Source organism: Aphidius gifuensis, linkage group LG6 (assembly GCF_014905175.1).
Source record: "Aphidius gifuensis isolate YNYX2018 linkage group LG6, ASM1490517v1, whole genome shotgun sequence".
Lineage (NCBI taxonomy): Eukaryota > Metazoa > Arthropoda > Insecta > Hymenoptera > Braconidae > Aphidius > Aphidius gifuensis.
The window spans coordinates 10,202,177-10,229,286 of NC_057793.1; the positions used below are offsets into that span (position 1 = coordinate 10,202,177).

Below are 27,110 nucleotides of genomic sequence, written 5' to 3' on the forward strand. Positions count from 1 at the left end.
ATAATGAATTGAAAAATAAAAAAAAAATCTTTTGAATACTTAGTTTAAGATAATTGAATAGTCCCTTACGGGATTTTTTATCTGGCTCTGATCCAGATATTCATAAAAATTAAAGTCTATTTTAGGCGATAAGGAAGACGTTTATTCATCCGGCTTGGGTACACACATACACTTAACAATATTTTCAATGCAAACTATAAATCCAAGAATTCTCGTCATCTAGCATTAAAAAAAAATTTTTAAAAATAATAATAATACCAACTACTTATACTGACAGTGGTATTTAAGAACTTCCGGTATAAATAAATTAATAATTTGTGAAAATAATATGTATTGTCTTTGATATAAATATATTTTTAATTAATATTATGCTGATATTGCAAACGAGCTTTTTATTTGAAGTACGATGCAAAAGCTGGTCGACAGAGAGGAAGAGTAAGGGGGTTGTAGTTGATTTGTAAATGATATATATATATGTATATCATGATTTGGATACAGAAAATCCGATGAAAAGTGCGGATTCATTATTCATCGGGTGCGGGTCTCAGTTATGCCGATGATACGTATCCATGACAGCAATACCGCCCACAGTGGCTAAATATAAACAGGCGGGGTGCCAACCAAGTTCCATTCACATTCAACGCAATACATATATATATATATTCTGTATATATCTAAAGAGATGAGGCAGTGGGGCACACATCGTTTCTATCATTTCTGAAACTATATTCTTTAATATTTCTCTCTATCCCTCATCTACCCCAGCTCAAATATATACACTCAAATATACATATGGACTTTATATACATATGCATTTATGTAAAATTATAATTGTATACACCTTGTGATTTATATATGTATATACAATTGTGCTTGTGCACTTTATAGTCAGTCAAAAATTACATATAAGAATATTAAGAATATATAACGTTCTCAATATGCATTCGCGCATTGACGCCAACTACAAAAGTCGTCGAGTAAATTTAGCAACGCAATTACGAAAACATGTTCAATCTATATATATATATGCATCTTTTTTTTTTTGCTATTATAAAATACATTTTTATCGATCAATCAATTGGAGGAACTTTTTTTTTTTTTTCTTTGATGCAAATGTTTGGACTGTTTGGATTTTGAAATTTAGAGTTAAGGTGATTTGATAGTGAGGAATAAACAAACTTTGACAATAATTATTTTTGAATAATATGCGGTAGATGAAACTGTAATTTTTTTTAGCGATTTAAAAATATATATTGATCATTAAAAATCGACAGATGTAAGTGCTATATTGGAATAAATATTTCTTTTTTTCGATTAAAAAATTGACCTATTTGTAGTCAACTTTTAGATAGTAGGTATTTTTTAACACCATCAACAGACAGTGCTCATCTAAAATATATATTTTTAATTAAAGTTAAAAATTTGGATCAAAAGTCAAAGACAACTGACACCTTATTTTGTTAAATTTGATATTTAAATTGATTTTTAAAAAGATAAAATACTTTCAATACTATTTATTTTCATCGAACAATTTATAATAATGAATACTAAATAATTTATTGTACACTTGAAATATTTTTAATACTTTTTTATTTTATAAATATATATTTACTTGACAATTTAAAACATCAGGCTACTATTTAATTATTTTTCTTCACATCTCCGGACTTTTTCTTAGCTACTCAATTTATTTTGTCTCTTTCCGGAAATGCAGTGTAATTACAAGGCATCTCTGAGAAAGAAATGATCAAAAGAAAATGAGTATGAAAGAAAACTTGATGATTCAATTCAATGAAAAAAAAATCAAGCAACAATTAAACAACAATAATAATAAGACTATACAATTTGTATATTGAAATGAAATAGAACTGTCAAGCTGCAGTATTCTCTGACGTTTGAGTAACAAGAATTCATAATCAAAGATCAGAGAACGAAAGAAAAAAAAATCCACACATATTTGTCAGTGAAATATATACAAATAGATATTCCAAGAGATATACCCGGATATATTTTTATTGACGATTGTTTATTATCCATTCGCTGCCACCCAACCTTTCGATATATAAATAATATAAACACTTTTTTTTTTACCTTCAAAACACCTACTCGTCTTTTTTTTTATTATACTCATCAAACGCATTTTTTCTTATTGTATATATAAACAAATTGCACGATTATCCCTGGTCAAAAGATTGGCATTTATCTGCAGTGAGTACATATATGTGGCTTTCCGGAAAACGCTAATATTAATAATTCCTTTTGGCGTTATGATTATTATCACTCGGAATATTACAGCAACGTCAAACCGTCAAAATTTATGAGGAAAAAAAAAAGATAAAGAGAGATAGAAAAATGTATTTATATTAAACATCAAATATATATATTTAACTACTATTCTATTCTACGTATACTTGAGTCTTATGAACAGTCACAAAGACGACTTTGTTACTCGCCAAGTTTTTACACACGCATCATTTTATTCATATACTTTTTATAAAGTATGATTCTGATAACGGAAACGGATTTAATATTTTTTTTTTTTTGCACATATTTATTTGATACATTTTATACATATATTATATGAGATAAAAGAGTACGTGTGTTTTACTTAATCTTTTTTTTTGTTTATTTCAATTTTTTTTTCATTTTTTCTTTATAATAATCTACTTTTTTTTTCTTTTAGTTCATCGAAGAGTGGCCAAGAGCAAGCCTCACATAATTCATGTGACAAAAAGACATTTATCCGATTAAAGTGCATCCAAAAATCCTCCTCCCTTTCCCACCCTCACTAGTGTACATGGAATTTTTTTATTTCTTTTTTTTTTTGTCCTCGATAGAAAGAGGATCGTGAAAGAAATAAGCCGACGTTAGCTACATCGAGAGTCAGCCGTCAGAAGGATTATTGTCTTCGGCTTCTTATCTTTTAGATGGTTTGCTTTCTCTTTTATTTTCTCCCTTTCTTCCTTGTTCATGATACACATATACTTCGTGTATATAAGAAATAAAAAAATGATAAAAATAAAGAAAACAAGTCCCAAGAGAATTTTGTGGTGATGTTGACGTGTTTCCCTTGGTACACAGTGATCGCGTCACCTCGAGGCAAGAATTATTATTTTTTTTCTTTTATTTTATATAGATATATATATGAAAGTATATGTGTAATCTTTTTCTTTTCTTTTTTATAGTTGTACTTTTTTTTTTTTTGTTTTTTTTTTCTCAGCAGATGGACATATCGACGACCCTTTCAACGACAATTCTAGGGTCCATCGTCAAACCACGTCTCTTGACATTTTTATTTTTAATTTAATTTTTTTTTTACTTTGGTTTTTATTTTTATACATCCTATCTTTATCTTTGTTACCATTTTATCATCCTTTTTCTTTGCATCGATGAGCAGAGACAAATAAAAAAAAAAAAACTAAAAGATAAAAATCAAAAATGTACCTGGACATCTCGATCGTTCAACTTGAATGAATTTAACTATTTATTAAGTAACAAAAAATAATTTTAATTGTATATATAAAATAAATTATAATCAGATAAATCTTTTAGAATAAAAAAAAAAATAATATGATGTTAATTGAACTTTGAGGTCATTTTTTTTTTATGATACGAAATCATTATTTAAATTCCCATTTTTTTTTGTTTATTTATGTATTTTAAATATAAAATAACAGAGATATTATATTATCAAATTTAGAAGACAAAAAGAGTATGATTAATTATAAAATAAAAATACTTGGAATAAAAAAGATATCAAATATATAAAATTTTAAAGAATAAAAAAAACGTAGAAGTAATAAAAACGATAATGAGATGATGAGGTCTATGTGTGTGCTATCTCGAGTAAGTTAAGGGGCTTTACATTCGCTGGTTCATAATTTGCTTACAATTAAAATAACATGGTATCCAACCATCCATCTATTTTTTCTTTTTATTTTCCCTCGGCGTCGAGAAAGTGATTAATTCTTAACAAGACGTAGTTTTGCGCTTGGGTACTTGAAACGACCAGAGTATGTACATTGGTGCAAGATGACGACGTAGACTATGCATGTTCATGTACATAGAAAAAATAAAATAAATAAAAAGAATCAAATAGAAAGAACACAGATGACAAAAAAATTAAAGAATAATGTATCTATCAACGAGCGAAGGGTTAGTCACTGGTAAATCATTTTATGTTAATCAATTTTCCAAATTACCAGAGTCATTGGAAATTATTGGTGATCATGAAAATTTACTACTGAAAAAATTACTGTTACTTTTTTGGATAAATTCAAGTGACAAATTCAAGATGATTCACATGAAATCACAGAGAATCATGTCCATCACTGAAAACCATTAAAATTCTATGAAAATTTTTGTCTATCATGAATCAGTTTGTTGAACAATGATTCACTTCTCGTATTAACTACAATAAATTTTAATTAGAGTAGCTGTATCTCATTTCATTATGGGTACATATTATGTTTTTTACTTTCTTTGTGTATTCACAAGTAGCTCGATATAGAAAAAAAGAAAATTGAAAGAATTAAAAAAAGAACTTGAGGTCGCGATGCAATATTACAACACCCAACTCCCCCGACCTCAATCTCAGTACACACTTTAATTAATTTTATATGTGCAGCACGCGCCACATGAATAAAGTCACGAGCACGAATACTACTTGGGTTTGTTGGATGCAGTACTGAGTTTATTGCAACAACAGGACCACCGCAGACGATAGAACTACAAGTTTGGGGGTGTATATCCACTTGAAGCGAGAATAATGCGCGTGATGCACGTGGCTTCGTATATAACAAATATTTTTCTTATTCACTTTTTTTTTTTTTTTAATTTTATTTTTCTCTCCTCATCCCTTTTGCTTATTTTTCTTGATTTTTTTTTTTTTTCATTGTTTTTATCTTTCACATTATATTACTCGCGTCTCTATGATGGTCCATTTTAAACTCATTTTTTATTCTTTACAATTTTCTGCTTTGTGTTTATATTATTTTACTATATATATTTTTTTTCTCTTCTTGAGTTCTTTTATTATACTTTCTGCTTTCAATTTTACTTGCATTGATGAGCACTAAGCATCCGTCTAATTCGAGAAAATTATATACTATAATTATTATTAAGTTATTATTTTAAATTTAATTTATTTTTTTAAATATGTCTGTTGGTATTATATCTATCTTCAAGATATGATATGTTCTAGTATTTTCATTTTAAATATTAAAATAAAATATACACAATGTAGTCATTGAAAACATTAAAAAGATATTAATATTAATATATTTTTTATATTTTTTTGAACAAGAATAAATGCATAGTTCATGTAAATATCCTTGTATGCATAGTAGTACATCTAATCAAAGTGTTTTAATGAGCATCTCAGGTGCAAGTGTCGTTCACATGTCGCAGTAAGATATATCTATTGTCTAAAAATTAAATACGAGTATAATATATAATACTCTTAACGATAATTAATCACGGTTGGTTTATTTAATCAAATTAAATTTAATGGGCAACGATTCTTGTGTACTTATACAGTCTCAGTCTAATTAATTCAAGAAAAATTAAAGCACAAATGAGAGACACAAAAGCGAGAAAAATAAAAAAAAAAAATAAAGAATGATAATATATATAATTTAATAAAAAAAATAAAAAAAATCATTAAATAAATAAAAAAAATAATAAATATATTCATCTAGTAATTTTATGATTTTTTTTTTTTCTTAATTTATTTGTATTTTAAAAAAAATAAAATAAAAAATGAATTAAAATTAAAAATAAAATACCATTTAGTCAGGATCATTTGATATTTATATCCCTGAGTTGTTTCCCACAGATCCGATACGACGATCAAACGATATAACATTTATCGTGTATAAATGCCGACAAGGGGTATGTGGTGGAGAAAAGGGCAAGAAAATCCACAAGTGACGGGACCGAGGAATGTAGCAGCTGCCCAACTCATTCACATCCCCATACTGAAATTCTTCTTTCAACATACATATATACGTGCAGTGCATAGTGTTTTTTATTTCAATTTCGTTATATCTTATTTTTGTTTGTTTGTTTTATTTTCGATATAACATTTTACTTATTATTTCTTGTCACATTAAATGTATGGCTATACTCACTCATCCACCATATTGTTAATTGTTAATATCACACATTTAATTTGCACTCATTCAGGCAAGATGACACATACCACTGACCGTCATGGCAAAAAAATTAAAGTTATAAATTCATAATTAGATCCTACAGATTAACTTTTGTTGGAGATTTTTTTTTTTTGTCATGGGTTGATTGAGATATTGAATTGTTTGCTCAATGAATTTCGAAATTTTTTCTTTAAAATTGACAATGATTAATTAATAATTACTAATTAGTCATTGATTTTATTGACATTTTTTATGTCCATCGTTAATTATTTGTCAAATAAGTCTACATTTTAACTGACCCAATGCAAAAAAAAAAAAAAATGTTTCTCTGTCAATTTAGGATTCAATTATCAATTTATAATTTTTTAGGTTTTTTTTTTTTGCCATCTCTTGACTCTTCTGCATCGGACACATTCGACATTTTTGACTTTTTTTTTTTTTGCAAAGAGTCCGTCAAAATACTTATTTCTGTGCTAAATATTGACAAGTATGTTTTCTCTTAATTGTTCATTTCAACTTAATTTGTTGTTATTTTTCAAGGTTAACCGAGGGGGGTATTCATCGCCAGAATTAGTGACACCACGACTACGAAATGTATATAGTCAAATAACACAAATACTGCACTTACTACACTTTATATACATAACTATATACAATTACTACACCAAAATATGATGGCTACATTATTTACTACATTTCACTTATATTTTTCAAGTTTTTTATTAAGTTTAAGAATATTTCTTTTCACATTTCTCCACCTTCGTATTTGTCGGAGGAAAAAATTTTCTCCACATTTCTCCGCATGGGTCAACATGGGGAAAAAATCGGAATAATCACGGAGAAACTCAAAGTAATCGCCAAGAAATTTGGAAAAATATTTTCTCAAAAGTTGTAGTGGTGAAAAAAGTACAAATACTACAAAACTAAACGTGACTACACCTTGACTACATGCTGCTACACCATGACTACACTCAGAATGACACCATGACTACTGCAGGAAGAATTCATAAATTTGTATAATTTTTATTATTTTTGCCATCACGGTCACTCAAATGTGCCTGATGCATAAAAAAAAAAATCATCGACTATTTTTATTAAAATTTTTGCAATATTTAAAACATCTAAATGAATTAATATAAAAAAGAAAAAATTATAACGTACATTCGTTATTTTCAGGCATCATTTTTAAACAACGTTAATGAATAAAAAAAAGTTTTTTAATATATCCTTTTTTTTATCTTTCAAACAGGCTCTTACATTTTTTCACTTTTTAGTATTACAATATATTTATATTGAGATTCACGATGTCATATATTTATAAGTATAATTTTTTTTCATCTTCTCAGTGTTCATGCTACTCTCAATCCACACCGCACAGGTTGCATATTATTTTAATTATATTTTATTTTTTACTTTTAAATTTAACGTTTATTTATATTATTTTTTTTTTTCATGATAAAAGTATATTTGAGACATATTTAAATATAAAAATACATATTGGTGTTAATATATGTATATGTATATACATTTTCAGTTGATCGGCTCTTTTATTTTTTCGAAGGATATAGTCGTCGTTGTGAGTACATATAAGCTAAAGCAGCTTTAGTCGCTTTCAAGCCACACATATTCTCCTTTCTCGAGATGGTAGATCTTGCAACTGATAATGTCCAGTGTTGTACATGCTAAGATTGATTGTACCGCTTCTCAATGCAATAATTATTATTCGCTGTGGATGATTCTACGGTTGTTCGTTAACTTTCTGGAGTTTTTCGAGGCACTCATTTTATCTTGACTTGCATTTGCTATAAATTAATTTTATTTAAAAAAATAAAAACTTGTAATAATAATAAGAAAGAGTCAGATGTTAAAATGCCGAGAAATACTGGTTGTTGTTATTTTTTTTTTTTCTCTTTTTCTGTGTTTTTAGTTTAATATATATTTAAAGAAAAAAAAAATTAAACTTTTAATTTTTTTTACAAGTAACTTGAGAATTTCAAGGTGTTGGAATTTTTGTCCTGGGGTAATAGACCTTGATTATTTATTCGATGTCAAAGAAAAGAAATGATTAGTATCAGTCAAAGATAATTAATATCCATATTACGTTAAACGTTTCTTTTTTTTTTTTAATGTTTAATATTGTAAATGTTAATTTTATATATTAGTTTTTTAAAAAAAATTTATTACCAGTAGTTGGGTGTTAATCTTGAGAAAATTGTTTTTTTTTTTTTTAAAAAACAGATGATATATAGTTGAGTATTTATTTAATTACATTTTTTAAAAAATATAATATTATCAGATTAATATGAGGTTTTATATTTTGAATTGATGATAAAGAAAATAAAAAAATTCTATTCACTGAAATAAAAAAAAAAAAAATGTTTTTACAAATTGAAAAAAAAAAATATTCTTTGTTTTTAAAAAAAATATAAAAAATTATTTTTTAATTAATATCTCACATGTCTATTTGATAAAAATAGTGAAAAAAAAAATTTTACTCCATTTGAATATATAGAATAAAATATTTTTTAATTTAAAAAAAAAAAAAAAAAATTCGTTATTCAACATTTGTTTTTTTCCAATCATGGAAATTTTTTTTTGTTCCCTTTACATACATGAAAAATATTTAAATACAAAATTGTTATCATTATCTACCTTGTGCAATGAATAAAAAAAATATTTTTTTACTTGGCTTACATATTATTTTGATATACATAAAAAATTTTTTGTTGAGAATCCAACAAAAGTTTTGTTTATCTTTTGTTAATATTTTCATTTTTAAATTTTCATCTATCCCTATTTGTATCTCTAATTACTTACAAAAAAAAAATAAAAACTATCCTGCAATTTTGCATCAAGTATATATATAAGTAATGAGTTTGATATTTTTTAATTTACAACATGTTATACTCATTTGCCTAATTACGCCAATAACTATAAGCCAACATTCTCGTTGCAATAAATGTAAACTTAATATTTTTTCTTTCAATTATTTATTTTCAACTTCTAAGAGTGTAACTAAAGTAAAATAGTACATACTTGAAGACGATAAATGCAAGTAACACGTATACTTCTCGTAGAAATAAATAAAAAAAATTAAAATTTTATATGAATAAATATATAAAATAAATAAGGTTGTTGAAACTCCTTAATACCTACAAAACTCGTCATTAACATTGACCCTAGAGTTTTATTTCTTTACAAATAATAATAATAATAAATATTTAAAAAAAAAAATATAATGTTAACCCTCGTATAAATATATTTTTTTTTTTGCTTACAAACATTAACACTCGCCAACTCTCAAGTCTCGTTGCTCTTTTAATTTTACTTTTATTGCACTTTTTTCAATTTATTTTTTTCTTATTCTTCACAAGCATAAATGCAGTTTAATGAGACGATTAATCGACTCATTCCTACTATGTTGCGATTACATTCGTAAATTTATAATAATGTTAAATTCTTACAAAAGCTCTCATTATGCTACTACTGTTATTATTATTTCTACGATTCAAAGAAAAAAAAATTAAGAAAAAGATTTTACACACAAGTATTATAATTTATAATTTTTCTTTTCTTTTTGAAGGATGTATTAAAAAAATGTATATAATATTTTCTTTATATTTATAATAGTCGGTCAGGTTTGAATTGAGTGAAAACGACGCTGACAAATTGATAGATCGTATCTACGTGACTTGAACTCATTGGTTATAGATATACACTTGTTTTTTTTATTTTTTTTCTACCTATTCAATTTTATAGGTACGTGATAAAAATTCATAAATATCACACTGTATATGAGAAAAACTCCTGACCCACGACAATTTTCCAGACACAAAAGAATAAAAAAATAAAAAAAATGAACTTCAATTTATTATTTCAATTGATTTTCAATTAATTCAGCTAACAAGTTAATATTTTGTATAATTAATTATAAAATAATTTTTATAAATTAATAAATTTACAATAAAAAAATATACTGACAATTTGATATAGTAGTGTAATTAAATTTTCAATAATTTAAATGATAAATGGAGATATTGATAAAAACAAAGAAGTGTTAATTTTTAAATAAACAAATAAATAATTTTATGACTCAATGAGGAATAAAGTAAAAGATCAAAAATAAATAAATAAATAAATGAATAAAAAAAAAGACAAAAATGAACGATGCATCACGATGTGAACACATTAACGTGTAAACTGTTAACGTGTGATTTTCAACGAAGCTTTTCTTCATCTTCACACATTATTCGCCGACTCGTGTCCTCTATCACACTGATGATGCCTTTTACTTTGCTTTACAAGCACGTGTATATATATATGTGTTGATTTTATAAAACCACTTGAACATGTGACTACGAAAAAATAAAAAAATAAATATATACGAATGCAGCATTGGTGCTTGACGATCAAACGCTAAACATTGGGCGTCATGTCGTCGGAGATTGTGTTCTTTGATCGCTAAAGTTCATTCAACGAAGGCCAAGTGATTTTCTTCCGCTTTTTATTTTTTTTCTTTATATATATATTTTTATAATTTTTAAGTGTTACATTTTTTTTTTAAATCATTTCTTTTTCATCTTTAATTATTCAATATAATTGTTATATTATTAAATACTCCTGAAACAGGGAAACCTGATCTGTTTTGGATCAGGATCAGACGTCAAATAGAGGAACCTAAAAATTTTTTCATTCGAAAAAAGAGAGTGCATATGTAAATAGATGAAGTGGCCCATTCAAAATTATTCATATAAAAATAAAATAATAGAGAATCATGTCCTGCACTTCTGAAAACCATTGGAACACCCATAATATTTTTTAGTTATCATTATTTAGAATAATTCGAATAATTATTATTTATAATTAATGTTTGTGAATAAAATAAATATGTATATTAATTATTATTTTCAATCAAAATGTAATGTATATATATATGTAGCTTTTGTTTCTTTACAAAGGCATATTATTATTTGTATATTTACATAAGCATCATCAAGCTACATCAGAGACATTTCAAAGGTTTATATATATGAAAATATGAGGGAAAAGAGACGGGTTATAAAGATATATAGCAAGAGAGAATATGAAACAGCCCGATTATACTTGGTGATCATATCGTTCGCATATTGACAAACAGTACAGAAGGATAATCGTCCCCTATTTCAACTGACGTTATGCCTAGTCCGTACAATATATATGTATATATAGATATTTTTATCCCTTTTGATACATCTATCTGTTAGTGATACATATATATTGCATACAATAATATGCCTTGTTGAATACGTATATATGTATATTGGTTGTTATATGTATATACTCTTTTCTGTATTAACTCGTGCATCAGTGCACATTGCCCGCCCACAATCCATCCCACAATACACCGCTAATTCCCATAAAGCACCCTGGGGGGAATGATACGCAAATGGACAAACGAACAGCAAGTACAAACAGTGCGGTGTGTCCAACTCAACCAATCCAACCATACATTCACCACATTCATCCTTGCTTTTTCTCTTTTGTCCTTATTTATCACATTCAGCTATGTATGTATAACAATTCTCGTTATACACGGATATCCTATTCAATCAAATTCTCCATACACAACAAATCTCCCACTACACATTTCTTTGCAATAAAATTTTTCAAACTGTTATCATTATTGTTTTTTAATTTTTTTTTAAATTGCTTTTTTTTTTTTTGTTTTGTTGGAAAAATAATTATTTTATTGCGTGGAATATTTGTGTTGTTATTTTTAAAAAAATTTTCTCTTTATATTGTTTGGTTTTTTTGCTCCGAAAATGATATTCCTGGGTGAAAATTCTGATCAGGTTTTGATCTGGAGTAGATCAGGGAGCCTGATTTCAAATTTGATTTGGATCAGGAAGCCTGATCTGAACCAAAACTGATTAGTAATCAGTGATTACGAAAAATTATTAAAAATAATTTTTTTACTCTTTTATTAAATTACCAATCGAATTACAAAACTATTGAATTAATTATTTTGACATTTTGTTTTCCCACTAACAATAATAATAATAATAAATTAATAATAATATAATTTAATGAAAATAATGATAAAAAATATAAGTTGATCAGGCTGTCTATGTTTAATATATCTTAAGGTATATACTTAATAGCATCCTGGACAAGTGAACTTGAAAAAAAACACACGTTTTGACTTATACGTATATCCTGATAGGTTCTCGATCAGGATTGGATCTGGCAAGCCTATTCAGGATTTGTTGGGGTATACCTGATCCTATCCTGAACACGACAACTTAGTATAAAATATAAATTTTTTTAAATAATTTATTTTGATAATATTCTGGTCAGGATTGGATCAGGTAAACCCTATTCAGGTTCAGTTAAAGCATCATGATCTAGTCAGGATCGGGATTCTATCAGGTTGCCTGATCAGGATTGGAGATCAAATAGGAATACCCTGAACATATTTCCATTTGGGTTAATTGTATAAAAAGTAAAAATAGATCAAAATTTAGCAAAAGAAAATCCGTCAAGTAGTGAAGGTTTAATTATCGTCAGACAAATTTAAATGATATTTTGTCAGGCGGTGTCAATATTCATTGTTTTACAGATATATAACATATATTTTATAATCAGAATTTTAATAGCTATCTTTTCAAGTTCGATAATTGTTGTATATGATAAAATATTAATAGTATTTTTTTTTTTTCAAGAATGTCTGGGTTGTCTAATAATAAGTTTTGATGACTTTATACTCAATTATTCAGTATACATTTATAAATCATATGATGAAAATATAAATATAGCATTTAGACTATCTTGTTTTGATGATAATCAATTAAAATATTAAATTTAACAACACAAACTGTCAAAGTTGAACAATGTTAAATTCCCATTGAGACTCAAATTTTTAATTTTAAATAAAAATATATATTTTAAATGAGCAAAAGCTCTGTTTATATTAATGGTATCAAAAAAAAAAAAAAAAAAAAAACTAGAAATATACCATAGATTATTTGAAATAATAATTCAATACTATTTCAAAGTTTGCTACGAGTAGTTAAATTTTTCAATTTAAAGTTAAAAAAAATGCTTGTTCTTAGTAGCCTCACGTTAAATATCACATGCCAATTTTTGATGATCAATATTTTTTCAAAACGATGGAAAAACTATATTGAAAGTTACACAAAAAAGTGCAGTTTTAATCCATATCAAACAAAAATATTTTATATCAAAATTTGTTTAAATACCCCAGCATCAAACCACATTAAGACATAAAAATTTCTCCAAGAATTATTTGTAATTACACGTTATGAAATGAATCACATAATGTTTACTGATTGAATATATTATAACACAATATATTCCATATTGAAATTGAAATTTTCATGGTATTTTATATGTATAATAATAATTCCTAGAATTGTTAGATTTATTCAGCCTGAAAATTTGTTGATTTTCTCATGAATTCAATGTTGAATTTGTATAAATAATATTGCAAGTTATATTTGCATTTTATACTTTTTCCATTTCAATATACATTCATCATGAATTTTTCAAATATTTAATTAACTATTATTACATATAAACAAAACATAAAAATTCAGATGAAAATATTGCATTTTTTTTTATTTTCAGAATTTATAACTATATATATAAATTTATTTAATTATTAGTTCAATTTTTTTTTTTATTATTTTTATTTTAAATGAAAAATAATGAGATGAGAAATTTTAATGACCCTGGGTGCGTGAAAACGGTTTACGCCTTCTCATGTCACGCGAGCATGCACGATGGGCGTGGTGGTAATAAGTAAGAAACATATCGCAGGAATGCTGCAGGTGGTATATATATATACGATTATGATCCTTGATAAATATCAAAACAAAGAATACAACAGGTCAATTGCTATCACCACCGCAAATTAAAATAACAATAAAAAAAAAAATGAATAAATAAAACACGTAAATACATATATTTATGAATTGCAATTAAGTACAGTGATTAGCTTTTTTCATTTTCTTGTAGCTAGGGAAAAAAATATATAGCTAGAGAAAAAAGTAGCAAAGAAGAAATGTAGCAAGTTTGTATCCAAGAAAAATCTATTGTTTATCAAAAAAAAATCACATTACCATTACCAAAAAAAAAAAACTGTGACATTTCTTTCGACATTTCTAATATAAAAAATGATTTTAAAATTTCGTATATTTTTATGAAACAATCTACACATAACTCACAATCCATAAAACTAATTATCAGTTAAAAAAATAATCCAACTATCAATCAATAAAATTTTTTCAATCAACATGTACAAAGACCAATTTATAAATATACGCGTATAAAAATAATTAGCACAAGCATTGTAGAGAAAGTTGAAACATATTATATTTGTATTGAGATATATATATATATATATATTTATTTATATTTATGTGAAATAAAGCAGCAATGGTGAATTGCGTGTTTTGCTCAGTGTCGTATAACAGGTGGAATGAGGTGTGCGAGTAGGACAGTCAAAGTGAGTTGGATGTGCGCAAGTGACTGGATGAGTAAAGAGGAGGGATTGTTACTTTATAAAAGGAGAGGAATCTGGGGGGGAAATATAAGGGGGGTAAGGTTTATTTCCCCCACTTGATAAATTTGTTACTTTGCAATGCTTTGCAATACGACTAACTTGAGTTTGAACATTACTATACGCCCTCTGTTGCGCGCTACCAGATAGGAGGAGTACAACAAGAACGCCTTTCCCTTTCCATTTACTCAAATTTTTTGTATTTTTTTTACCACCCTAAATTTTCTCTCCCTCCCCCTCAATTGCTTTTATGTTTTTCTTCTTACCCATCAGTCTTTCACCACCCATCATCTACCCTGGAAATTTTTTTTTTTTTTTTTTTTATTTTCAAAAAATATACCTTGAGTCTTTTTTTTTTTTTATTCTCTATGTTTCTTCTTTCACTTTATTTAGTTTCCTTATTTTTTATTATTTTTGTATTTTATTTATTTTCTTTATTTTTATTTTCTTCATTTCATTTACTTTCACGTCTTTTTGAGGCTTCCGTACCACTTCCGGCAGTCTCATATGTATGTGTATTGGGATGCTGAGTAAAACTGAATTGACTTCTGGTTTTTTTTTTTATATATATTTTTCTTTCTTGCTTTTTAGTATTGAAGTTTTAATGTTTTTTCTTTTACCATTTCCGACACATACGCGATTCAACACTGATTTACTGATGTTCGATAATGCAAACGTGGAAGTTCACTTGGCCAATGGATTTCCTGTGTGCTCGTATTCTTGAGGGGCCGGAGGGCAATAAAATAGCAAAACCACATCAAAAGATTTTTTTTTTTTTTTACTTTATTTTAAACTCTACAAAATTTCAATTGAAATGATTTCATCTATAAGATTTGTATATTTTTTTTTCTAACAATTTAATGTTTATTATTTTTATTTCATCACAATATCATGTTTTAAAAAATTATAAATTGACATAGCTAATTGTTTCTTGACATGTACCATCAATTTTTTTGAAAAAAAAAAATTCAAAGGTTTATAATTGTATATACTCTTTATGTAATGTATATATAATGTAAAAAAGACAAAGAAAAAAAAATGAAAAAAAGCTTGCACGCATCACTTGTATGTTTGCATAAATACGTTCGAAGAATTTTGTGTTGATGGCAAAAGAGAAAAAAAAAAAGAGAGAGAGGAAGACAATATATATTGGCAACGTAATAACGGTCATACATAAACTGACATTATCTGCACGCGCACACGCATTTTTGCGGTTTATAAAACGCGTGACCTCGCCCCAGCATCTTTTTTTATTTTTAGTGATCCAGAGTGAACTGTTTTTGTTCTTTTTACATCTGTCGTTATTTAATAGTTTATTTAATAATTCTTAAATCAAATGTAAAATTTTTTATTGATTATTTTTCAATCATTCTAACAATAGATTAATCGATTTACCGATTTTTTCAATACAATAGATTTGATACGGAAAAATATTTCAAAATGTTAAGTTTTATTTTACTTAATTGTTTATTTATTTATTTATCCAATTATTTATTTTCTTACATTCATATTTGTAGAGAAAAAAGTGGTTAATATGGATATTTTTTTTTACAAATTTATGTAAATTTACTTTAAATAAAATGTAAGTATATATTTATTTAAAATTTAATTTATATAGAGTTAATTAATATTTATTAAAAAAAGGTTAATAACCGTAAATGGTGAGAAATACAAAAACAGGATTATGATTTATTTTAATTACTTTAATTTTATTTTAGATTTAATTTATTTTAAATAGAAAAAAAATAAATAAAAATAAAATCATGTATTTTTTTTTTTTTTTTTGGTATTTAATTTTTACTTTTCCTGGTTTTTTTTTTGTTTAGTAAATATTCAATATAATTATTTGTATATGTATGCAAAAATTAAGTAGTGCATAAGTATAATTTTTTTAAATATATCGTTATTATTAAAATAAATATGAAAAATTTTATTTTTCAAAAGTTTATTTATTTTATTTATCACATCACAGTTATTTATCTTTGCGTGTGAATGATTCAATCATCAACAAATATATCAAGATAAAAGTTTAGTGTGTATATTTAAAAATAACAAAATGATTTATTTCGTTTTTTAAAATATAAAAAGAACAAAAAATTTATTGTTACTGTTTTTTTTTTTTTTTTTTGTATTTATAATTTATCCATACAAGAAAAAAATTTACTGGAGCCCATTATTATTAACTTTTGCTTGTGCAACCTGGATATTTTTAGGTAATAACATATAAGACAAAATTCAGTATAATGAATTTAAATTTACTGTCAGTTAAACAGCAGTCAATGCATACTTATAATAATAATAAAAAAAAAAAACAAAAAACAAGTAAGAAAATTGCATGATATTTTGAAAGAAAAAAAAAAAAATTTATTCAACTTTTATAATGCGTGTGTCTTTATGTATTTCTTGGCAAAATAATAATAAAAAAAATTAAATGGGCTATAAATCAACGGGGCCTAAAATTGACTCAGATCAATAAATACTAAAAGTGTATATATTTAGTTGATACAACCAAACAGTTAGGGTCCTCGTTATGTGTTATCTCACCGGTATTATACGATCTAGTGTGATATTTTAAACAACGCGACAAACCAGACGGACTCACCAATTTTATTTCTTTATTTTTCATCTTTATTTCTAGCTTTAATAACTTTAAGATAAATATATTCCTTTTTTCTGGTTCCTGGTGTGTTGTTATTGTCTTTTTTTAATTTTATTTTATATCATGTTACAGAATTATATTTGCATATATTAGAAAAAATAAATAATTTTTTAAAATTTTATTCTTTATATATAAATTTAAATTTATAGTAATGGTACAATAATTACTATCATATTAAATCAGAAAATTTATAAAAGTCAATAAGACATTTACTTGGTTCCAAAAAGGATTTCACCAATTTCAAATAATTTTTGATATGTTGGTATTTTTATTTAAATTTGTCGAGCTATAATGGGTGATGGCATTGTTAAAAAATTCTTTGTCAAAGTTTACAAACGATTTAACGAATGATCCACCGAAAAAAATAATAGTTTATAAAATGATTAACTAACCTTATTTGTATCTTGTTGTTGAAGCAATTGTTCCCTAAGGAACTGCAATTGTAATATCATTTCCGAGAGTCGTCTCTCTTTTTCAGCAAAACTTTCGGCGCAAAGGACCCTGTGTAGGGCCGCAGCACCGTCTTGATTACCTTCCGTGTTCGTTAATCTTCCGTTGCCGGGTGGTGATGGTGCCAGACTATTTGATAAGCTGCTATTTCCACTACTGAAATCAATTTTTCAAAATATAAATAAATTTAAATTTTAACAGTTAAAATTATCTTTACATACATATAGATGATTGAAAAAGCTTTTGTCAACTATAAAAAAAATAAAGCAAAAAAAAACATTACTATTCCTAGTAGAATAGTATATAAAGTTGGTCGATAGACACAGGGTTGGCCAAGAAGACTGGGGGGTGAATTGGAGGTCAAGCTGAGTTTGTGAATAATAAAAAAGGTCGCGGCCGCGCAATCTCTGCAGCATATTTACACCAGTGATGGCTCCCTGGATATTTTAACCACCCTTTTCTACCACCCTTCAATGTTACTCTTTTCTTTCTAATTGTTATCTTTCTTTTATTTTTTTTACTTTGAAAAAAAATTGAAAAAAAAAACATTTTGTACTCTACTGCTAGTCTTCTTTTACATCAGAAATAAAAAGATACGAAACACACGAATAAGTTATACTGAGTAACTATTATATGACAACACACACACATACACAATTTTAATGTAAATGTGACCTGAGAGTTTTTTTATTTTTTTTTATTTTGCAAGTCTTTCATCGTTGTCGTCACTATCATAAAACTCTTTATTATAAAAAAAATGTCACATTTAAATAATACGGGTCAAAATGAGAAACAGTGTATCTACATATTGAAATATAAATATATACAACTGTATTAAATATTAATAATATTTAAATTAATTTTTAATCATTTAATTTGTCAAATAACAATAATGGATTTGTGTATTAAAACTAATATTATCGTGTTAAATAATGACACTATAATTATATGATAATTGTTGGCTTGTAAAATAGTTTTGCAGATATATAAGCTCTTTAATAAATAAATATAATTATGATCGGTTGTAAGATAATACCTTTTTCTTAAAACTCAAGAATGAAAATATTGCAACTCATATATTTTCAAGGATAATAATTAATGCAAAAGTGGATAATTATTATTATCATTATTTAAAAGACAAAAAAAAATGATAAAACTTAATGATCATTAGCAAAGAATGTATATCGAATAAAAGCCCATGACTGTAAAGTGGATGCATTTGTATTTTTTTTAGGCCTGATAAAATCAATGATAAAAAGAATGAAAAATAAATTTAAAAAAATAATAACAAAAAGCTGTGTGTATGTATTTTTTTTTTTCCTTTTTTTTTGTGTCTAGCGATCTCTATACTTTTGCGAATGCTATAACAAAAAGTCTATTATTCTAAAAATTTTTTATTTTTTTTTTTTTCAATTTATATACTGCTGATGAAATTCAAGAGCTTATTACTCACAAGACGATGCATGTAAAAAAAAAAAAAAAGGAATTTTTAAACTCTTCTGAGATCTTGCTTTTTTTATTATAAAATAAATACATATGAACATAATGCAACTTTGTATGATTTAATTCATATTGTGCTACTTTTCTCATCAAGAGATTTCTTTCATTTCATTTGAATAAAAAAAATAAAATAATAATTTATATATTTTCCATTATGATTACAATGATATATATAAAATAAATGAGTTGTTAATTTTTATGATATTATTTGTAATATATTTTATTATTTAATGTGTCATCTATGACTATAGTAATTTACCACGGGGCAGGTACAAAACTCTTGAAAATTTGTGTATTATATTTTTAGATTTAAATTCTTATTTTTGATGATAGAGTGGGAATGATATATTTTATTTTAAATGACATTATGTTGAACAATTTCCAGAATACATTTTTGCTAACTAAAATTATTATGTATATATGTATTAATGTGTAAGTGTATATAAAATATGTTGTGTGATACTGAGTTGAGTTGGGATGTTGTCAACGGAAAAGCCATTTTATGCTGAGACTTTGACAGAGTGCTGCATGAAAATTTTTTTCATTCTAGTCTTGGTGGATTATAGTTTATATTTATTTTTTTCTTTACTTAAATTGAAAAAGTCCTGGCATTGAAATTGAACTAAATTTTATTGATAATTTTTGCTGAAATATTTATATCTGTTATTATTATTATTAATGATTTAAATAATCGATAAACTAATTTATTATTTTAAATATTCCTTTTCAATTTTAAAACCAGATGAAAAATTATTAAATTAAATTTCCAATTACCAAATGCATCATGAAAATTCTCCTATTTGAAAAAAAATAATAATATAAGTCTACAAAAAATTTTAACAGTTTAAAATAACACTATCATTTAACGTCACAATTTTAAACAAAGACACGTTCTTGGCTAAAAATAATCTTCATCAAAGTAAAACAAACAAAAAAAAAGGACCAAATAATAATAAAAGAAAAAACAAATAAACTATCAATCGAATTTTTAAGTAAATATTAAATAAAACAATTTTTAGATATCATCAAAAAATATCTACAATTCTTATCAGTACGTCTGGTGATAATCTGCAAACCAAATCCAGCAGGCCCCTTGTCGCCCTTAATAAAACAAACTAAACAAGCTTTTAAAAAAATAAAAATAAAAAAAATTATCAACTTTTCATTCAAAGATCTATTTCCTCAGGTTATTTTTTTTTCATTGTTTATATATTTATATTTTTTTTTTCTATACTATTATAAACTGACCTATGTGTATTGTGATTGGTTGAATTTGAAGATAATGAAGTTGGTGGTGGTTGTGATGTTGGTGGTGTACTTCTGTTGTCATCTTGCAATGATAAAGATCCACTATTCATTTTACAAGTAAGTCTCTTTAATACGTCATCCATGGATCTTTTACTACCAGCTGCTGCAGGAATTCCACCGTTGTTTATATTATTGTTATTATTATTATTATGTGTTACAGTATTATTATTGTTATTATGATAATTTTGTTGTAAATGATTGTAGTACTGATCATTTAGTGATTGTATTACTGGTGGTGGTGAACCACAATCTGATAAACTTGCTAATTGTTCTTGTCCAATTAAATTTGTTGCGTTGTTATGATTATTATTATGATGATGATATTGATGACTATTATTGTTGTTATTATTATTATTACTACTACTATTATTATTATTGTTAATATTATTATTATTATTATGTGAATAGTTATTATTTTGTAAATTTGATTGTTGATAATTTTGATTTGTTGTCTCTTGTATATTTTGATGATAATGAAGCCTCTGTCGCTTGGCTGATGGTGGTGAATTTGGTGATATTGATAATGGTGAATCTTGATATTCTGGTTCACTCGTTGTTTCTGGTGATGAACAAACTGATGATTCACAATCACCACCACTTATTGTTAATCTTTGATTTGAATAACAATTATCTTGTAGACGTTCAGTAATATCTTCAATTGGTATTCTATTGTCAATTAAATTACCAATTGGTGGTAATTCATTAATATCCGTAATTGACGTTGTATCTTCTTCTTCTTCAGCACCCGTCAATGTTACCGCACCGCCCCCGCCCTCCGATAGCTTCGTTGGTGGCGATTTCCTCTTAGAGGACATCCTTAGTCTGCAACACAAGCGCAAACGACAGAGGCTGAGTTTTTTGTTTTTTTTAATCCAAAATTTCATTTTTTTGATGTTTATCTAATTTATTATTTATTCATTTATATATATATATATTTTTTTTTTATTTTAATCTAATTTATTAACAATAAAATTCGTTCAATAATCAGTGGAATTTTTAGAAAGTTTTTTTTTAATTAAAAAAAATTAATGTATTATTTAATATAAGGTGGTATAAAGAAAAATAGTTTATTTTAAACAATTTATATTTATAATTGAGAAGGAAAAAAAGTATTTTAATTTTTTATATATCAACATGTCAACATAGTTTTTTTTTATTTGGATAAATACATGCGGTTATTAATAAATCGATGTGACCCAATCTGTTGAAGGAAATTGAGATGTGATATTGTCATGGCTCAGTGAATATTCAATGGTCACTCCTTAAAGATTTATATTATAAATACACAAACATATAGTGATATATGTGAACCCGTAAAATTTATATATATATATTGACTCGATGTTTGAAGTAAATCATGAAATACATTTGCTTTTTGAACATAAAATCTTTGGTACTAATTTGCTAGTTTTCAAGTTAGTGTTGATCCATTAATTTCCGTTTTACAAATTACTATATCTAAATTGTGCAATTAGTTTTAATTAATTGTAAGAAAATCCAAAAATATATATGAATTTAAATATTTTTCAATGTATATATTTGCCCTCATGAACCTAACACGCGAAAATCATGTATAAAAATTGAAGAAAAAAATACTCAGAAGCATTTTAATTTGTACCCGAAAATTTAAAGGGTTGAGAGTGACTTTTTTGATTTTAAAATTGCTTAAAACAATTAATTTCTGTTAATAAATTAATAAATATTAATTTAACATTGTTTTTTAATTTGTATTTTTATTTTTTATTGAAACAAAAAAAGTGTATAAAAATATCAAATTATAGTATTTTAGGAAAATGTTAAATTTCTCTTTAAAAATCTTTAAGAAAATTAACATTTAAAATTCCGTTTTGTAAATAAATAATAACTGTATTTTGTGCCTCTTTCAATTTTATTGTATTAGAAATTTATTATATTTTTTTTTTGTATACATTATATTAATAGTCAGACCCCTACATATTTATAATTCAACGACTTTCAAAGTAACGATAATTTTTAATATTTGAAATACATATAATAAAATTTTTTTTAAATATTTTGTTGTTTTTGTTATATATAGTATTTAGTTTATTATTACATAATAAAAGTCGTAGTAGATTGACTGTTATCATTTGACTGATGTATATATAAATGATAATTGTGTTGAAAATTTTGTAATGATCTTTAAACTGATGTTTGATTGAGAGTGTACATAATCATATTAAATGTGTCTATGTATTAATGAACTCTTTGCAATCGTAACTTGGTATTTTCATGTATTATGCGTACATATATTTTTTTAATTATTATCATAAACTTATCGCCGAGTGTGTAAGGTCAATAAGGTCGTCATCTCATCGTCTCGAGTTTTGTTTAAATACATATTTGGGATTTTGATATATACATAAACTTTTTTTTATGAAATGATTTTTCATATGATAATAAAATTTTTTAAATTCAAAGAAGCTTTAAGCAATTTTTTTTTTTTTTTCAATTTTGAAATTTTTATTAACTAATTACACTTGATATCATTTCCATACAATGTATACAAAATTATGTGATGACATGAGTACGTTTATATAATATGATAATGACGCTTTGATATTGTATGATTTTTTTTTTAATCCAATAATTATTTCATCATGAGGATATCTTTATTTTATTTTTTTATGATTACTATTGTAAGAAAAAAAACTTGTAAAAATAAAAAATAATAAAATAAATTTTTAGATTACAATAACAGAATTTAAAAAATATTTTTAAAAGACATTACCAGATGCCAATCTAGGGTGAAGACTCACCATGTAATTTGAGTCAACAGAAAATACAAACACAGACGAAAAACAAAATAATGAAAATTCAAGATTATTTTCCTTTCAATTAAATTACTATAGTAACTCTATATAAATGTATTTTTAAAATTTTTGTTTTGATAATTAATTTATATTTAGCTTTATAGTTCATTTAACTTTTAATATTTAATTTTTTTCAATAGTATTTTCTTTTGTATATATATTGTGGTTTTTGCGTGTGTAAAAATTATGATTTATTAAAAATTACTTAATAAAATGACTTGCAAGACAAGATATATATGTGTGTATGAATTCACAACGGCTTATCTCCATTCATTCGGTTGAGGCTTATTCATTGATGAACGGGAACAACGGCGTGTTGTTAAAAGTCTGACCATCTCCCTTCCTCTACCTCGATCTGTATGATTTTTTTTTTTTTTGCTATCTCTGTACGAAAGGCGTCTCGTATATGATACTTCTTGCTTTCTCAGACTCAATTCAAAATACATTAAATGTATATAAAAAAAAAAAAAAAAAAGAACAAGGCTAAATCGTATCGTTTACCGTTCAAAGAATAAAGCAACATTGTTCGTAATATTTATTCTTAAAAAAAAAATTCAAAAAACAGAGTAATACAAAAAAAAAAAAAAATTATCTAAATAATAATAACAATGATAAATTGTCTGTGTCGAATTACGAAAGCAGAGAAGATTCTTACGAGAGAATAAAATTGAGTAAAAAAAAATAATTATTAATTGTATATTATGAAATTACAAATTTATGTTTATTTGTATTATGTTCATTCAGAGATGGTTTTTTTTTTTGATTCTTTGAAAAGAAAATAATAATGTAATTGGAAATGTACGTAATGTGCCAAAGTATTATTTAAAATTTTTTTTTTTTATCAGTGAAAGGTCGTACATCCCAGTTAACTCACATGTGATAAAATGTATCATTGAGAAAAATATTATAATGGCTATATGTATATTAGAGGCACTGTATTATCTCAGTGATGGTTTTAATCCAGATTAAAATTATTAAATTTGTCTTACAATTACTATACGTCAGTTTGATAAATGCATATAATTATATTTACACAAAGAGTATCATTGAAATGAATTTAATTGAATTTTATAACAATTTTTTTAAATTTTTTATCCAGAGATGAATTGTTATTTTATTTTTTTCGAGGTATATGTATTTTTATATAGGGTTTAAATTTAAACTGTCAATTTATTTGGAGTTTATTTTTTAGATAAAATGAATTTATTTTTGTTTGTTTTTAATTTTTAATAATTGTTGTATGAAATATGAAAATTTTTATCGTAAAAACAAAGTTTAAAATATCTTGAAAGAGTGATTTGATTGACCTTTAGATTAAAGCTTATTCAAAAGTATGTATTTTTATATTGTTACTCCGAAAAAACACTTGAATATATTTGGAGTGAACTGACAGCAAAAGTTTATTGATAATTTTTGTTTTTTTTTTCAAAACAATCTACAGTTTTTTGAAGATAAAATTTCAAATTAGCTCATCAGTATTGAAGAGTTATCAGCAAAAAAACATTGATTGTTTTTTTTGGTATTTCATAATTTTATTTGTAAAAAACAAACTTTAAATAATTCAATTATAATCATATTTCAAAAAAATATATTTATTTTTAAATATGACCTAATTTTACATAAATTCATAATTGATTCATGGTATCAACTATTTACAATGTTTTTATATACCAAACGAATTTTAAAAATTTTTATCAAACACTAGTTTATTTTTAAATTAGTAAATTTAATAGTCATGTGACTTGAGAAGTAGATGATTTAAAAAACAATTTACAAATCTGTTATTTCTTTTTAAAAAATCATAAATAAAAATTAACCAGGTTCATAAAAACTCCAAAACTTTTGACACTATGACAATCAATTTCAAACCCGAATCTTAAAAATTTTTTGTTACTTTTTTATCTGTATATTTTTCAAATTTTAACTAAAAATCTATTTAAAATTTCAAGTTATTATTGGTATTTATTTTATTTTTCTTTTATTCCGTTATTCATCTTGTGTGTTTTATCCCGTCGAGTATTATACAAACGAAAGTCGTAAGCTTTTGGTTCTTGACTTTCTATTAGTAGCACAATGGGAATATGTTGTTTTTTTTTTTTTTCTATTTTATTTTTTTAATTTAGTTTTATTTTTCGTTGGCATCTGTTTGGGCTCAAGTAGCACCACAGCTCAAGTTTGTAAAAGAACCACTGTTAAACAAGGGGTCTCAGAGACGAAGAGGGTATATATTTTTTAAACACAAAATACACGTATATATACAAAAATTTCATCACAACGATTTCCGTCATATTTTTCAACCATGGGAAGATATTAAATTTAAATTTTTTTCTATATATAAATATTTTTTTTTTTTGTTTCTCTAGTCTTTATTATATTCATATTATTATTATTTTTTTTTTTTCAAAGAAAAAAAGCATATGACAAGTGCAAAAGAAGAAAGCTCAGTGAGTATATGTTGCAAAGTCATATCGTTAGTATTTTTTTCATAGAAGCGACGCACGGAATATGCTCTCGCAATAATAGAGTCCCAGTCATAAAGTCACTTCTTTTGATGCTACCTCGACCGATCTCTGTTTATGTATAAAATAAAAAAACATAAACCACACCCACATTCAAATTTTTTATTCACGTATTTTTTATATTTTCAAATTTTAAGCCACAAAAAAAAATGTAACTCTTTTTATTATTTTCATTTGAATTTTTTCATAATTTTTTAAAAATCATATAGCTTTCAAATTAATAGATGTAGACACTACTAAGTTGATTTAAAAAAAGCATCTTTTTAATATCTACAAAATCATATAAATTTATTTTTTTTTTCAAATAATTATTTGAGTCTTAGATTGACACAAAAATGATATAATCTTTGAACCAGAAAAAACTGGAAAACAGAGACCTGCAAGGTTGGTTACTAGAGCATAGAAAATTTAGAAACTTGGAACCGAAATCGAAATGGGCGTTACCGAAATCTCTTTTTTTATTTCGTTCTAAACAAATTAATATTATTTTACCGTTACATATTGAGGGGATGATAAAATTATCAACTTGAAATTTGAGTTTTTTTTAAGATCTTTTTTGAACTAAGTTATTTTTTTTTTATATAAGAAGAGAAACACCCCTCGAAATGAGACAGATATTGATGAATGACTTTAGTCAGAAATTTAGTAAGTTAAATATCAAATTTCTCCAAGTAGATGCTATAATTTTTTAGATACGATAGCAAGACAACAGATGCTAAGTTCAAAAATCACATAAAAAAATAATAAAAAAAAAAAAACATGAAAAATATTTATTATATTAATTGTCTGCTGTCGTATATAAATTATTTATATTTGAGAGGTTCATAAAAAATAAAAATAACATAATCAGAAATATTTAGATATAGGTATAATATTTTTTCTATTGTCGTGTAGTCTTGAAAAGAAAAAAAATTATTTGGATATTTGTACTAACGAGCAAATCGATTAATAAGACCAAAGTGGAGAGATATTAATTTACGCTGCGGGAAATCGCAAAGATGAAATTAATCATTTGCTTGTTTATCACGTGACGAGGGAGTCACACTTTTATTAAGAAAAAAAAAAAAAAATTAAAAATATATACAGAATCGTGACCAAATACGATACATCTTGTCGTCGAAGTCTCTC

At 25.2% G+C, this 27,110-nt stretch overlaps 1 protein-coding gene across 4 annotated transcripts in view; it reads right to left on the reverse strand.

Moving 5' to 3' along the window:
- Positions 1-27,110, reverse strand: part of LOC122859432 (transcription factor Sox-6-like) — a 109,129-nt gene that overhangs the window by 4,415 nt on the left and 77,604 nt on the right. For 3 of the 4 annotated variants that reach the window (XM_044163031.1, XM_044163030.1, XM_044163029.1), the window contains 2 exons: positions 20,573-21,454; positions 17,767-17,977 (listed from right to left, as the gene is read on the reverse strand). In XM_044163031.1, coding sequence (XP_044018966.1) covers positions 17,767-17,977; positions 20,573-21,447 — 1,086 coding nt within the window. In that variant the 5' untranslated portion in view covers positions 21,448-21,454. Of the gene's footprint in view, positions 1-17,766; positions 17,981-20,572; positions 21,455-27,110 lie in introns of all 4 variants that reach the window. The other variant, XM_044163028.1, reaches the window with a different exon arrangement.